Source organism: Prionailurus bengalensis, chromosome C1 (genome assembly GCF_016509475.1).
Source record: "Prionailurus bengalensis isolate Pbe53 chromosome C1, Fcat_Pben_1.1_paternal_pri, whole genome shotgun sequence".
NCBI lineage: Eukaryota > Metazoa > Chordata > Mammalia > Carnivora > Felidae > Prionailurus > Prionailurus bengalensis.
In genome coordinates this window covers 192990734-193004789 of record NC_057345.1, presented here as the reverse complement: position 1 = coordinate 193004789, position 14056 = coordinate 192990734, and the positions used below count along the sequence as shown (strand labels likewise).

At 39.5% G+C, this 14056-nt stretch overlaps 1 protein-coding gene across 1 annotated transcript in view; it reads right to left on the bottom strand.

The window, feature by feature from the left end:
* Window positions 1-5840: 5840 nt before the first annotated feature.
* The window catches only part of ZDBF2 (zinc finger DBF-type containing 2), a 32163-nt gene continuing 23947 nt past the window's right edge, over window positions 5841-14056 (bottom strand). The window contains 1 exon segment of the mRNA XM_043577616.1: window positions 5841-14055. Coding sequence (XP_043433551.1) covers window positions 10543-14055 — 3513 coding nt within the window. The 3' untranslated portion in view covers window positions 5841-10542.

The following is a 14056-nucleotide window of genomic DNA, read 5'->3' as shown; positions in this document are numbered from 1 at the left end:
CTGAACCAAAAAAAAAAAAAAAAAAAAAAAAAAACCACAGGACTGCAAAGCAACTCCCCTCAAAGGGTTTTTCCAGGGAGCTGCAAGACGGGTCAAATAGGGTTAATGTTCTGGAGCTAGGACTTTTTGAGGATCTCAAGACACGGTCTGCCCCCTCCGATAGCTGTAAGGCTGCTGGTTTACACAACTACAGTGGAGCTGGGGAAAGGGTACTGGGAGCAGAACAGGTGAAAATGCCACAACCCACTGTTCCTCCGGAGATGCCAGCAGTTTTTCTTCCCGAATAAACATTCCGCATCTTATTGAAAGATTTTTGCTTAATTTGCAGAGTTCTGAAAAGGCTGATTTTGACAAACTTTCTCAGTATTTTCATTGTTTTTATGGAAGGGAAGATTCACAGAGGTCTTCACTCCATCACTCCAGAGGCCCCGGCCCCCATTAGAATAAATTAGGCGTAAGACGAAGAAGTTCAAGACTAGGTTGGTGGCCACAGGAGTGGAGATGATCAATGTGGGAGAAACTGTAAGTAAATATTTAATGCAACTTTGTGTTAGGATGTGGTGGCCAAGAAAGAGGTGAGGGGACAAAGATGATGCCAAGCCTACTGTGTTATTCTCCCTGACTACAGGGTCATTCAAAGGCTGGGGTGATTCACAGGCAGTGTGGACTCTTGTCCCTCTTCCCATGCCCAAGATGAGCTCTCAGTGCCTCCAGTGTTCATCATGCCCTTGCGCCTCAAGCACATATTTCCTGAACAATTTCCAGTTTTTGTGGTTCAGAAGGAAAAGAAAATTACTTTGGCATGAATACTGAGCCCTAAGTACTATATAGTGTAAACCATTCTCTATGTCCAAGAGAAAGGTCACATATGGAAGACTAAATCCACTTTTCCATTGGACAGGGGTTGAGGAAGAATATCAGGCTTCATGATTATTCCTTAGCACAATTTAAGTCACAGAATCTGTACTAAAAGCACTTTAAGGACTTACCTTGCTAAATAAAAGATCTGTTGCCACAATATACCTGCACATAACTAAAAGGAATTTCTGCCCATAGTCTCACCCACGGCAGGTGAAATTAGCCGCTTCGTGACTGAAAAGGACGTAGAAAAAAGAATCTACCTATTCCTGAGAGTTTAAATTTACATAACTTAAGCCGCATCATTTGGAAGCAGTTATAATGAACATTATCTGAAAAGAAGTTAGTCATCCTTGGTTAACACCTAAAATGAAGTGGCCATTTTTCTTCAAAATAAGCCTCATCGACATCTTTCATTTCACAGGAACTTCATAAATTTTCTACCTGAAAGAAATTATCTCCAAATAGAGGAATGTTCGTCTGAATTAGAGTAAGTGCCCTGCAGGGACCCATCCCTGGTGCCCTCCGTGTGGGCTTTGTTCAGAAGACTTCAGAGATGGTTGCTTTGTCTGTCTGTCTGTCTGTTTGGTTTTCAACGTTTATTTATTTTTGAGACAGAGAGCGTGAGCAGGGGAGGGGCAGAGAGAGAAGGGGACAGAGGATCTGACGCAGGCTCCGCCCTGACAGCAGCCAGCCCAATGTGGGGCTCAAACTCACAAACCTAAGTCGAAGTCCAGCGCTCATCCGACTGAGCCACCCAGGTGCCCCAGAGATGGTTGCTTTGAAATACAGTAGCCCCCCCTTACCTGCAGGGGATATATTCCAAGACCTCTCATGGATGCCTAAAACCATGGATAGTACTGAATTCTATATATACCATGTTTTTTCCTACATATACACACCTACCATAAAGTTTAATTTATAAATTAGCCACAGTATGAAATTAACAACAGTAACTAATAACAAAATAAAACGATTATAACAATACACTGTGATAAAAGTTATGTGAACGTGGTCTCTTTTAAAATATCTTATTGCGGGGCGCCTGGGTGGCTCAGTCGGTTAAGCATCTGACTTGGGGTCTGGTCATGATCTCACAGTTGGTGGATTTGAGCCCCGCGTTGATATCCGTGCTGACAGCTCCGAGCCTGGAGCCTGCTTTGGATTCTGTGTCTCCCTCACTCTCTGCCCCTCCCCCACGCTCACTATCTCTCTGTCTCTCTGTCTCTCTCTCTGTCTCTCTCTCTCTCTGTGTCAAAAATAAAACATTAAACATTTTTTAATAAAGTAAAAATAAAATATTATAACGTACTCACTCTCCCTGCTGATGTCAGATGATCAAACACCTACGTGATGAGATGCCGAATGGTGAATGACGTAAGCCTGGTGAAGTAGAGTTAGGCTACTATTGACCTTCTGCTGATTCGCCAGAAGGCGGCTCATCTCTCCCAGACCAAGCGGGGGAGGGGTGGAATACTGAAACTGCGGAAAGCAAAACCGCGGATGAGAGCCAACTGCTGTAATCCCTTAGTATATTCTTGCCACCTTTCTTTAAAAAATTTCTCCCTCCAGGGGCGCCTGGGTGGCTCAGTTGGTTGAGCATCTGACTGTTGATTTTGACTCTGGTCACGGTCCCAGGGTCATGAGATGGAGCCCTGTGTGGGGCCTGGTTGGGATTCTCTCTCTCTCTCTCTCTCTCTCTCTCTCTCTCCCTCCCTCTGCTCCTCTGCACCCGGTTCTGCTCACGTGTTCTCCCTCTCTAAAATAAAAAAAATATATATTTACTAATAAATTTTTAATAAAAAATAAAAAAATTTCTCCCTCAGGGCAAAGGAAGAGAGGAAGGGATATGGCTAAAATTGATGATCAAAGGAAACAAAAAGTATTAAAATTTAAGTTTCAATTCCTTTTTTTTAAAAAAAAGAGAAAGTGACTTGAAGGAAATCTAACACTTTGTTAGTAATCTAGATGGAAGCAACATGGATGTTTATTAACTATTCTTGCTTTCTCCCTTACTTTATAAATCTCTCAATATAAACAACAATATAGATGGTATACAGATATGCCAAAATTGCCCAGAAGGGACCGGACAGGTGAACCAGTTGCCAAGTTGCAGGAATGCAGAAATGAAAGGCACATTCCTGCCCTCACAGCGTTATATTTGAGTGTTAGACTAAGAAAAGATCTGTTCACAATTATGTGACAGAGGCGAGCCAGGAAAACCCCCCTGGAGAAGGTAACACCAAAGCTATCATGAAGAATCAGGGTAGAGACCCACGTTGATGGGTCTCCATCCATCAACTAGTGAATGGATAAATTAAATGTGATGTATCCATTCAATGGGATGTTACTTGGCAATAAAAAGAAATGAAGTACCAATTCCTGCTACAACACAGATGAACCTTAACATTATGCTAAATGAAAGAAGCCAGTCACAATAGGCCACACATTATATGAGTCTATTTGTATAAAATGGCCAGAATAAGACGCCTGGGTGGCTCAGTTGGTTAAGCATCTGACTTAGGCTCAGGTTTGTGAGTTCAAGTCCTGCATCGGGTGGTCCCACTTTAGGTTGGGACCGCTTCTCTCTCTCTCCCCCTCTCTCTCCCTCTGCCCCTCGTGGGATTCTCTCTCTCTCCCTCTCTCCCTCCCCCTCACTCACTTGCACCCTCTCTTTGTCTCTGAAAGAAAGAGAGGAAGGAAGGAAGGAAGGAAGGAAGGAAGGAAGGAAGGAAAGAAAAAGCCCAGAATAGGCAAATCCAGAGTCAGAAAGTAGATTAGTGACTGCCAGGGACTGGGATCAAGGGAGGCTGAGGGGGTGGAGGGCAACTGTTAGCTGGCATGGGGCTTCTTTTCAGTGTCAAATGCAATTTACTGACTGCTAGTGTGCATGGATTTCATTGATGAAAATGTTCTAAAATAGACTGTGATGTAACACCCGGGTAGCTCAGTCGGTTAAGTGTCTGACTTCAGCGCAGGTTGTGATCTCCCAATTCGTGAGTTCGAGCCCCCATATCGGGCTCTCTGGTGTCAGGGCAGAGCCTGCTTCAGATCCTCTGTACCCCCTCCCTTTCCGCTCCTCCCCCACACATGTGCACACACTCTCTCAAAACCAACCAAATAAAAAATTGTGGTGATAGCTACACAACTCTGTGAATATACTAAAAACCATTGAATTGTACTCTAAATGGGTAAGCTCTATGGTATAAGAATTCTATTTCAGTAAAACTGGTATATAAAACATAATAAAAATAAAATTTAAAAATGTTTTAAGCGTTAAGTCATTTAATCAGGTGATTCAACCACATTAAAAACGGCCCAACGGCGTTTAGGTGGCTCAGTCAGTTAAGCGTCCAACTTCAGCTCAGGTCAAGATCTCACAGCTGGTGGGTTCAAGCCCCGCATCAGGCTCTGTGCTGACAGCTCAGAGCCTGGAGCCTGCTTCGGATTCTATGTCTCCTTCTCTCTCTCTGCCCCTCCCCCACTCAAGTTCATCTCTGTGTCTCAAAAATGAATAAACGTTAAAAAAATTTTTTTAACTAGCCCAGCTGTCATCAACTTTTAAAGGGTACACCCCCCACACCTGTTGGGATGAGCACTGGGTGTTGTATGGAAACCAATTTGACAATAAATTTCATATATTTAAAAAACAATAAAAAAATAAATTACCAATATTGAAGAAAAAAATAAAAATAAAGGGGCCACCCCATTATGGGGAATACTAAAATTTAGCTTTGTTTTCATTCTGCCACTTTTATTCTGCCTCACCTTCTGCCTCTTCACATGATCATCCAGCACAGGAGAAGAAATGTCCTAGCTCCAAATGCTACCTGGCCATTGCCACTGATTATGCTGGGCAATATGGGGTTACTATTTGTTCTCAAAAGATTGTCACGCTTTGTCATGCAACTTTTTATATTCTGCTTGAGATGCTTTCTCTGTAGGAAGAAAAAGAACCTTGTAGCTGTGCTGGGTTATAAATGTCAAGTAGTACACCCAGTATGAAAACGCGAAGATGATCACTTCTAAGGGTCAAGAGGTTTCTCTGACTCTATAGAGCCATCAGTGCTACTTCAAATACTCACCTAAACATATCCTAGAGGTAAGAAGGTCACTGTGTCAGACTGTAGTAAGAACTAGTTACTAGGCGACGACCCTTTGGTACAGTGAAATAATCATGGTAGACAATAAGCATATTTTCAAGTGGGCATTCACCTAGTGAAATAGTTTCAGCTCAATGGACAACATAATATCATTTATTACCTGTGACCCTAATTACAACTCTCCAAAAAAATTAATAAACCCTCTATTTATCCAGTTCAAAAGAGCTGATGATAACTCAAGTATCTAATGTATATACGTATACTCATCCTTTAGAAGTCTTTTCTGTGCCCTGATAAGACAACTATCTAAGAGAGTCTATATAGAAACAATTCATCTTGATGGATCAAACCAACACAGGAGAGACTATTCGTAATAATGCAAACACAGGAAAGCAATCCTTCCAGAGAACGATGAGAAACGCTTTGCAAATGGTCTCTGTGCAGAAAGTTGAGGAAGTTTTCCATGCCAAATAGCAATGTCCTGTGTTATCTATACAGGTTTAACAATCTTTTGAAAGTTTAAGGATTATGTCGCAGGTTCACTAACTTACCACTACTGAAATTCTTTCACTCGTATCAGCTAATGAACGTGAACAAGTAGAGGCTTGCGTAGTTGATGCTTAGATCCTTGGCACCCAATAGAGAGGACCGAGCACATAATAGGGGTTTAAGTAACATTTAAGTGTACACATAAGCTACTATCTTAACCTATGATGAGTTAGATGATAAATACAACAAAAAAATTTTGTCACAACTGCTTCAAAGTTCAGTTGTGAAAAACTGTGTAACTATATGTTAATAACTCAACCTACCCACTATGAGTGCCCCCGTTTCAGATTATTAAAAAGTTACTCCTCTAAGATAAAGACAAAGACTGGATATTTTCAATCACCACTTTTATTCAAACTGACATCACATGGCTGCGGTTATGATACATTGAGAAGTCCACAGAATTTCTGCCCACCCCCCCCCCACAAAAGCATTAACTATAAAGAAACACCAGACAAACTCAAACCGAGGGACATTCCACAAAGAAACTGGTTTGCACACTTCAAAATGTCAAGTTATTAAATACAAAGAAAGGCTGAGGAACTGCTCCATACAGAAGGAAACTCAACAGTCATGACAGTCTGTGATCCTGGATCAAATCCTGGACCTCTAGAGGACATTTTGGAACAATCGGGAAATTCCAAGTGAGGTCTATGAAGAAGAGGGGTATACCAATGTTGATTTCGATGGTATGTACTGGATCACATAGGAGAGGAATTTTAAAGAAGAATGACCAGTACCATCACCAACATTTCCTGGCTCTACAGCACGTGTAGGATAACGGGCACCTTGGATGTGATTCTCAGTTCGGTTACATTCAAGCAATCCACTGCAAAAAGACTGAGAACACAGGATAATGTGTTGACACTGAAAGTGAGAAGTCACAAAGCACAGTGGGAAGAATGCAAAGATAGGCAGTGAAGGGAATTAGAGTCAAAGACAGAGGAAGTATAAAGCATTCAAGTATGGGATAAGGGCACTTAAAAAGGCAGATATCCAGTTGGTCTTGGAATTGGGGTGGTAATCGAGGGTAACAGGTATGAGAGTTATAAAGGAACAGCTAGCCTCAAGCCTAACAGCTTTTATCATATTTATCAGGAGACCAGCATTCTGTTACCAGCTTCATTAAAAACTAATTATAAATACTACTCAGCAATAAAAAAGAACAAAATACTGATACATGCTACAACATGAATGACCCTCAAACACACTATAGTAAATGAAAGAAGCCAGATACAAAGACCACATATTGTATGATGCCATTTATATGAAATGTCCAGAAAAGGCTAAACTATACAGACAGTAGATTAGTGGTGTCCTGGCACTGGGGATTGACTGTAATCCCCATTTGATTACATTAAATAACAACTCATTTGTAATCCCAAAATTGAGGCATAGAGCTATTTAGTGACAATCACAGTACCTAACTCATAAGGGCTCTTTGAAGATCAAATGAGATAATACAGTTTAAAAGCTTAGAACAGTGCCCGGCACTTGTAAGGGCTCAAGATGTACACGCGCACACACACACGTCCAGCTTAAAAACTTAGAAAATAAAATGCATGTAAAGAAAAACAACATGCACATAATAAATTATAAACGTAAATAAAGTAGAAGTTCATACTTTAAAGATTCAGCAACAAATTATAGTTCACCCTAGACCTATTTCTTAATCAAAGTAAATGGTTCAAAATATTTGGGGGAAACTTTTTAAATATACATATAAAGTCTAAGAACAAAGGAAACTTACTATATTATTTCCCTAACATTTGGGGTCTAAATAAAGTTTCAGAAAATGTTGAGACTCTTCCTCAGCCACTCATTTTCTCAAGTTGACATTTTGATGTGTTAATCCCCTAATTGCGTGATTTTTCAGTATGTTCCACATTTTATTTCTCCATATAAAAGTCCTTCATTGAATATGGACATCCATCACATATTTTTACTTTAGTAATTTTTTATCACAAAAAGTAGGCTGTTGTTGTATCTTAACAATATAATCTGGGACCAAAAAACCCAGCAGTCAATACTATTGAGGCCAAAGGCCCCCACCTCAGTGACATATGTACGCTTTTCCATGTTTTTCTTGTCCTTTATAATATACGCTGTGATACTGGAGGCGCTACGGTTCTCTCTTCCCAGTAGGTGTCAGATAATGATGTAGATACTGCCTCCTGAACTCAATCCTGTTCATTGACTCTTTCAATACAGGTATACAAAGTGAACAGTTGCTAACCCACTACGCCACCAGTCAAATAAATAGTTGTTTCATTTTAATCCTTTGAAATAACTACTCCATGAGCATACCTGTATATCTTTGGTTAAACTATTTCCTCACCAGCATCAACATTTATATTCTGTTATTTATTATCTCTAAGACCATTTATAAAATGAACTTGTTTTCGTTATTCTCTGATTCCTTAAGTGTTCCCAGAAAAACTTCCTAACATGAGGAGAAAGTAGAGACAAATTTCAATATTTGATAAATTTTATCTTGATAACTTTGAAAACAAATTTACTCTTTAAACTGCATTATAAAAAATACATTAGTCTTCACATTAGCTTTACATGGAAATATATACTTGCTTGAATATTTAAATATAGTTTCTCTTTACCAAAAAGTGTCACTCAGAGCCCTAATTACACAAATAATTTAAATGCACAAATGCAAAACACACTTCACACAATATTGTCCACATACTGTATAACTTGGGACAATTGTAATAAAAATCTATGCAAGATACTGAACAAGGACAAGAATAATAAAATATTCACTGTGGTTATAATTTAATTTTTTACTATTAAAAGAATTTAATGCATTCTTGAATACACAAAAAACATCCAACTGTTTCATCTAATCTGCAAATTAAGCAAAAATATTTTGACAAAGGGGCACATCTTACATCCTACCAAATTCTGAAAGTAATTCATTTCTAATTTAATTTAAATTATAATTTTTACAGTTTCAAGTTTTCAAACTTGTCTAAAATAATGATTACAGGAACTTATAAATATTTCCAAAATGTTAAAAAAAATAATCAGGACTGTATTATACTTTGATATTTTTAGTAGTATAAATTTTAAATATAAATCTTTTTTCTCTCAAAAAAAACGGTATTTAGAAGAGTTTCCAATGTGAAAAAAGTAGTAAAATTTTTTAACTGCTTTTGATCATTTGAATTGTGAGAACTGTCCGCTCTGCATGATGTAATCACAATAGATATGACACATCACAGTTATGGAGTACATCATTTCCATGTGATCTCTTGCTTTTTAACTTAAGCAAAAAAGCATCCAGAATGCCTACTAGCAGTACTTAAGGAAATTACCGCGTCTAAGCTATAGGAAAAAAAGACACCAATACCCACAAATAGAATATTTTTACGTATTAGCTGCTTGTTTACTTCCTAATCAGTAGGACAGTTTGCTTTCCAAACGAAAACTGGAAGATTGTTTTAAACTAGTGGCCCATAATGTTGTCTTAAGAAAGGGAATTAAAATAGGTTTGTATAGGAAGCAGGGTTGAAGTTGCTTTGCAACTAAAAATATAAACATTTGTCCATTTTTTTTCAACAGAATAACTGTTTTAAATTTAGAAGTAAAGAAATTACAACAGAACACCATCATAACATACCCACAGGTTAAAAATGGCCCCTGAAATAAAACTACATTTAGACACCAACTGTTACACTATATTTCATTAATTCTAAAGTAACACATTTTTATCTCTGAAATCATGGTACACTGATCTAGTTTCAATTAAATATGGTTTGTACAATATAGTTGAAATTCGTGTTTCCTTTAACATTAATGATAGAATAGGATCCAGGATCCTTGTCTTAATAGGATAATTGGATGCATCTGTACCAACTGGACCAGTGTCTCTGAATAAAGGATCGAAACATATTCTGAGTATCTCAGACCCAAACTGCTTAACATCTTTTGTTTGAACTATCAAAATCAGATAGCAAGTTTAAGGAAAGTCAAACTAATGTACAAATATGTAGTTTTTCCCTTGAAAAATTGGCCTCCGTGCAGGTCATCAGTTTCACTAGATCTTTTGAAATAGTAAGATTACAAATAGTTTGTTAATGACAATTAATGGTCTGCCCAAATTACCAAACCAATAATTTCAGTTCAAGCTGTTACAAAAAAAGATATGGTAGTGGCTGAAATATTTTGAAGAGGTAAGGCCATAAGATAACCCAGATTTTCATAATAAACCACCAACACTTGAGGTGGAGGGGAATAAAGGTGGTAGAAACCATTGATTACACTGGCAAGATCATTTTCCCATTAAGATCTAATAATGCTAAAGAAAAGCCTACAGACATTGTATATGTGCGTGTGTCCAAATAAGGAAAGTTAGAGACTTGCAGATCCAATTTAAATGAAGCAGGAGGAGTTTCTGTTTATGTATATAAAATCACTAGGCAGTTTTTAAAAACTCGATTAAAGATCATGGAATCTCATTTTCTTGAATGCTTTAAAAGATAAATTATATTTTGTTTCTGATTATTTAAATCAGCTTCATTCAAAAGTTGAGATAATTATAGTTTCTCCTTAATTATCCAGTTAGAATACGGTATTGACAATGCCACTCTGAAACACACAGAATGTAAGTACATGTTCATTTGTTCCAATTTTTAAAAAGTAAAAATAAGATAGCATTTAATGTTTGCCACATTCATTTTTGCAATATGATAACCTGCTGACATGAGATACAACCATAAAAAATAAATAAGAGGGACAGGATTTGAGGGAGAAAAAAATGTATCCTCTGCTAAATTATGGATATAAATTAAAATGAAGCTCTTCTACAGCAAATGGACAAAGGATGTGTCTGAATCTTTAAAAAAAAAAAAAAGGACCTTAAACACGAATTTTAAATGAATTACAAAAGTTCTGAAAAATAATGTCTGTAGCAAAATAGTTGAAGGTTAATTTTTCCACCAAAGCTGGGAAAGCTATGTGCACAAAATGTATTTCAAGTGAAGTACCGAATCCTCAGCTAGCCTGAACGGAAACGCTTCTAGGTGGCCTCATTAGCTGGCGATTTGTCTGACAGCCGAGTCCTCATCCTATCAGAGTACGGTACCTGAGAATATAAGCTTCTCAAAGCATATATTTTAACAGGTCTAAAAGGCTTTCTTCTTCTCTTCCTAGGGCGTTTTTTAGTACCATTCCGCTTTCTTCCTGCAGCGGGCCAAGAGTTCTGCACAGGTGGCTTGGGAGAACAGCTAGGGACTGCTCCCAACTGCCCCTCAGCAGCCGCCACGGACGAAACCGGCGGCCCCGAGGGAACCGGCGGCCCCGAGGGAACCGGGGGAACCGACGGCCCCGGTGGCCCCGAGGGAACCGGTGGCCCCGGCGGCCCCGAGGGAGCCGGTGAGCCCAAAGGCATTTTCGCTGGTTTCTTCGCCTTCTTTGACTTAGTGACGTCGCATTTTTTCTTAAGATGCAGTCGAATAAAGGCGCTCCTGGACTGATATTTGCGACGCAAAAAAGCAGAGTATTTTGAAATATACTTCCTAATTATATCACTTAGTTTGGTCCGAATCCAAATGGACGGTTTTTCGGAAGCGATTCTCGGTTTTTGGTGGAGAATAATTGGTTTATAAACCTTCTGGGGGAAACCTGGCTTGCTAGTTTTCATCTTCCTTCTCTGAATCTTCTTTTTACCTTCCAGTATCTTCCGTGTGGCTGATTTGGGGGAGGTTCTGGCAGCATCGCCGCCTACAGGAGTTGACTGGAAATTACTTCCCGATGGAACTTGACTAGCACTCGAAGTCCCTGGTCTTGGCACACGTTCGGGAGAAATACGCGCCCCCGGATAGGCCATTAGCTCATCTCTTAGCGTCAAAATGCCTGTTGGATCAAAGCCTTCTGCAGGACCATCTTCATCTGAACTGGAGCTTAGGTCGCTCAAGTGAATTTGAAGCCAGTTATTTCTGTCAGATTCTGGAGGATTCGTTACAATTTTCTTATTCAATGGGTCATAGTAATCAAAGGACCTCCGCTTATATTTGTACTGTATGCTAACATCTCGACTACTTCTGCCACCAAGGTACTTTTTAGCAAAGTTGAAGGATTCACCATTCTGAAACTTCATATTTGAAGAAATAACATAGACTAAGGCATTGGGTTGCAAAGGCTTCAAAACTTTAGTACATGTTTCAGGAAATTCAAGTGTTCCAATTTGCACTCTGTTTCTCATTTTTCTGTCTTTCTGTAAAAGTAAACGCTTCCTTGTTGGCGAGTCTTCCTCTGGTCCACTTGCTTTCGTCGCTGACTCTTTTATGAGATTGGTTTGAGTTCCATGGCTGACTTTTACAGCCTGGCATCGAGAAGCCACTCGCCAGGATTGTTCATAAGGCCTCTTTGCTGTAGGATGATGGCTAGGTTTATCTAAGGCCACTGAAAAGTCATCAGTATCTGAAATGCCACCTGCATTATCATCACCATCTGAAAAAACTTGAATTGCTGCAGTGTCCTGACTAACGTCAGCCCAGGTAATCTTTTTTCCTTTATTCAAATTTTTTTTTTTTACTTTCCTGGTCTCACAGTCGTCATCAAAGTAGCAGTGGAAACGACCTTCCTTGAATTCCTTCACCAGAGCGTTAATTTTCATGTCATCTTCTCTCATTATCTGAGACCATGTCTTGCCTACAAATGAAGGAGGGACATGAGGCAAGGCTTCGAGAACTGGTTCATCGGGATTGTCTTCTATGACCTCCTTTGCTTTTTCCCGGTTCCTTACAGAAGCAACCCTGAGAACAGGGCCTGAACGGGAATCGCCTTTTTTTCCTTTTAGGTCCACAGACCTCTTCTTACATCCTTCCTTTTTACTAACAGCTTGTTGAGGCTGGCCACTATCAGACTGAAGAGAGCGATCACACTGAAAACTCATCCCAGAACCGCATGGTTCACAGCTCCTACTTTCTCGATCTGCATGTTTTAACTTCGGGTTTCCTTTACCAGCCCTTTGACGGCCTGCTGACCCAGGAGAGGCTTTGCGAGTCGCCGCAGACCCCCTCGATTCACAGTGCTTATCTTTTCGGCCAGTATTTTCGTCTTTCCTGTGACAAAAGTTGCTTCCTTTATCAGCTTTCTGAAGTTTGCTAGTCACAGGCTCAGGATTGTCTTCCCATTTAAAGTGTGTCTTAGGACTATGAGGTCTACAACTCTTAGCTTCTGAGTCAACAAATGTCACCATTTCTTTATCAGAGCCTTGCAATGGGTAAGTCACAGACCTATCTGGGGGATCGATTTGAAATTTTATTTCAGAACCGTAAGACTCACAGCTGGACTCTTGGAGAATAATATAGTCTTTCTTCTGGTTTACTACTTTGAAAGTCTCTTTGGGTTCATTTGTCATTGATGGAGGAGACGCTTCACAAACATATCCTACTTCGGAATCACAAGAGTCACAGCACTCACCTAGATCAAAATCTTCCGTATTTATACAATCGATTTCTTTGACAGTCATGTGAGGGGAGTCAATCACTGGCTGAAAAGGGATATCAGACTCAGCAATCACTTCACAATCACTATCACTGGTCACCAGGTCCACAAAGAGCATCTTCCGAAGATTTGCTTCTTTAACTGACACCTGAAGTTCGTTAACCACTATTTCAAGAGGAACATCAGAATCACACATCATTTCAGAATCACTAGGTTCACTGCTCTTTACTTCCATGCCAAGATGCCGTTCCTTCGGAAGATCTATTTCTTTGCACACCACTTGAGACTGGTCAACTTCTAACTGAAAATGAACACCAGAATCACATTTTATTTCAGAAACACTAGGTCCACAGCTCTTACTTTCTAGGTCAGTATGACCCCTCTTTTGCGAGTTTATTTCTTTGACAGTCAAAGGAGACTGATCAGCCACAAAGTGAACAGGAACATCAGAATCGTAACTTACTTCGAAGTCACCAAGTTTATAGCTCTTATCTTCCAGGTAAATACGGTCTTCCTTCCAAAGACTTACTTCTTTAACAGATTTTTGAAGCTGGTCAGCCACTGACTGCAGATGATCATCGGAAATAAAAGTTATTTCGGGACAAGAAACATTGCTCTTATCTTCCAAGTTGACATGTTCCCCTTCCAAAATGTGTGGCTGCTCAACTACTGACTGAAGAGGGATATCTGAAACATAAATTATTTCAGAATCGTTGGGTTCATAGCCCTTATCATCCAGACAGACATGCCCTTCCCTCAGAAGATTTATTTCTGCTGTAATAGCCTCTTGAATTTCATTGGCCACAGACTGGAGAGGTTCATTAGCATCAAAATTTATTTTAGAACCAATAGGTTCCACAATCTTCCCTTGCAAGTCAACGTGCTCCTTCCAAAGGTTGATCTCCTTAACGACTTCTTCAGTTTGGCCAGCCACTGACTGAAAAAGGATATCAGAATCATACACAATTTCAAAACCCTTGGATTCATCCCTCTTATCTTCCACATCACCTTCATCCCTCTTATCTTCCACATCAACTTCATCCTTCCAAAGGCTTATTTCTTTAACGGTTTTTTCTAACCTG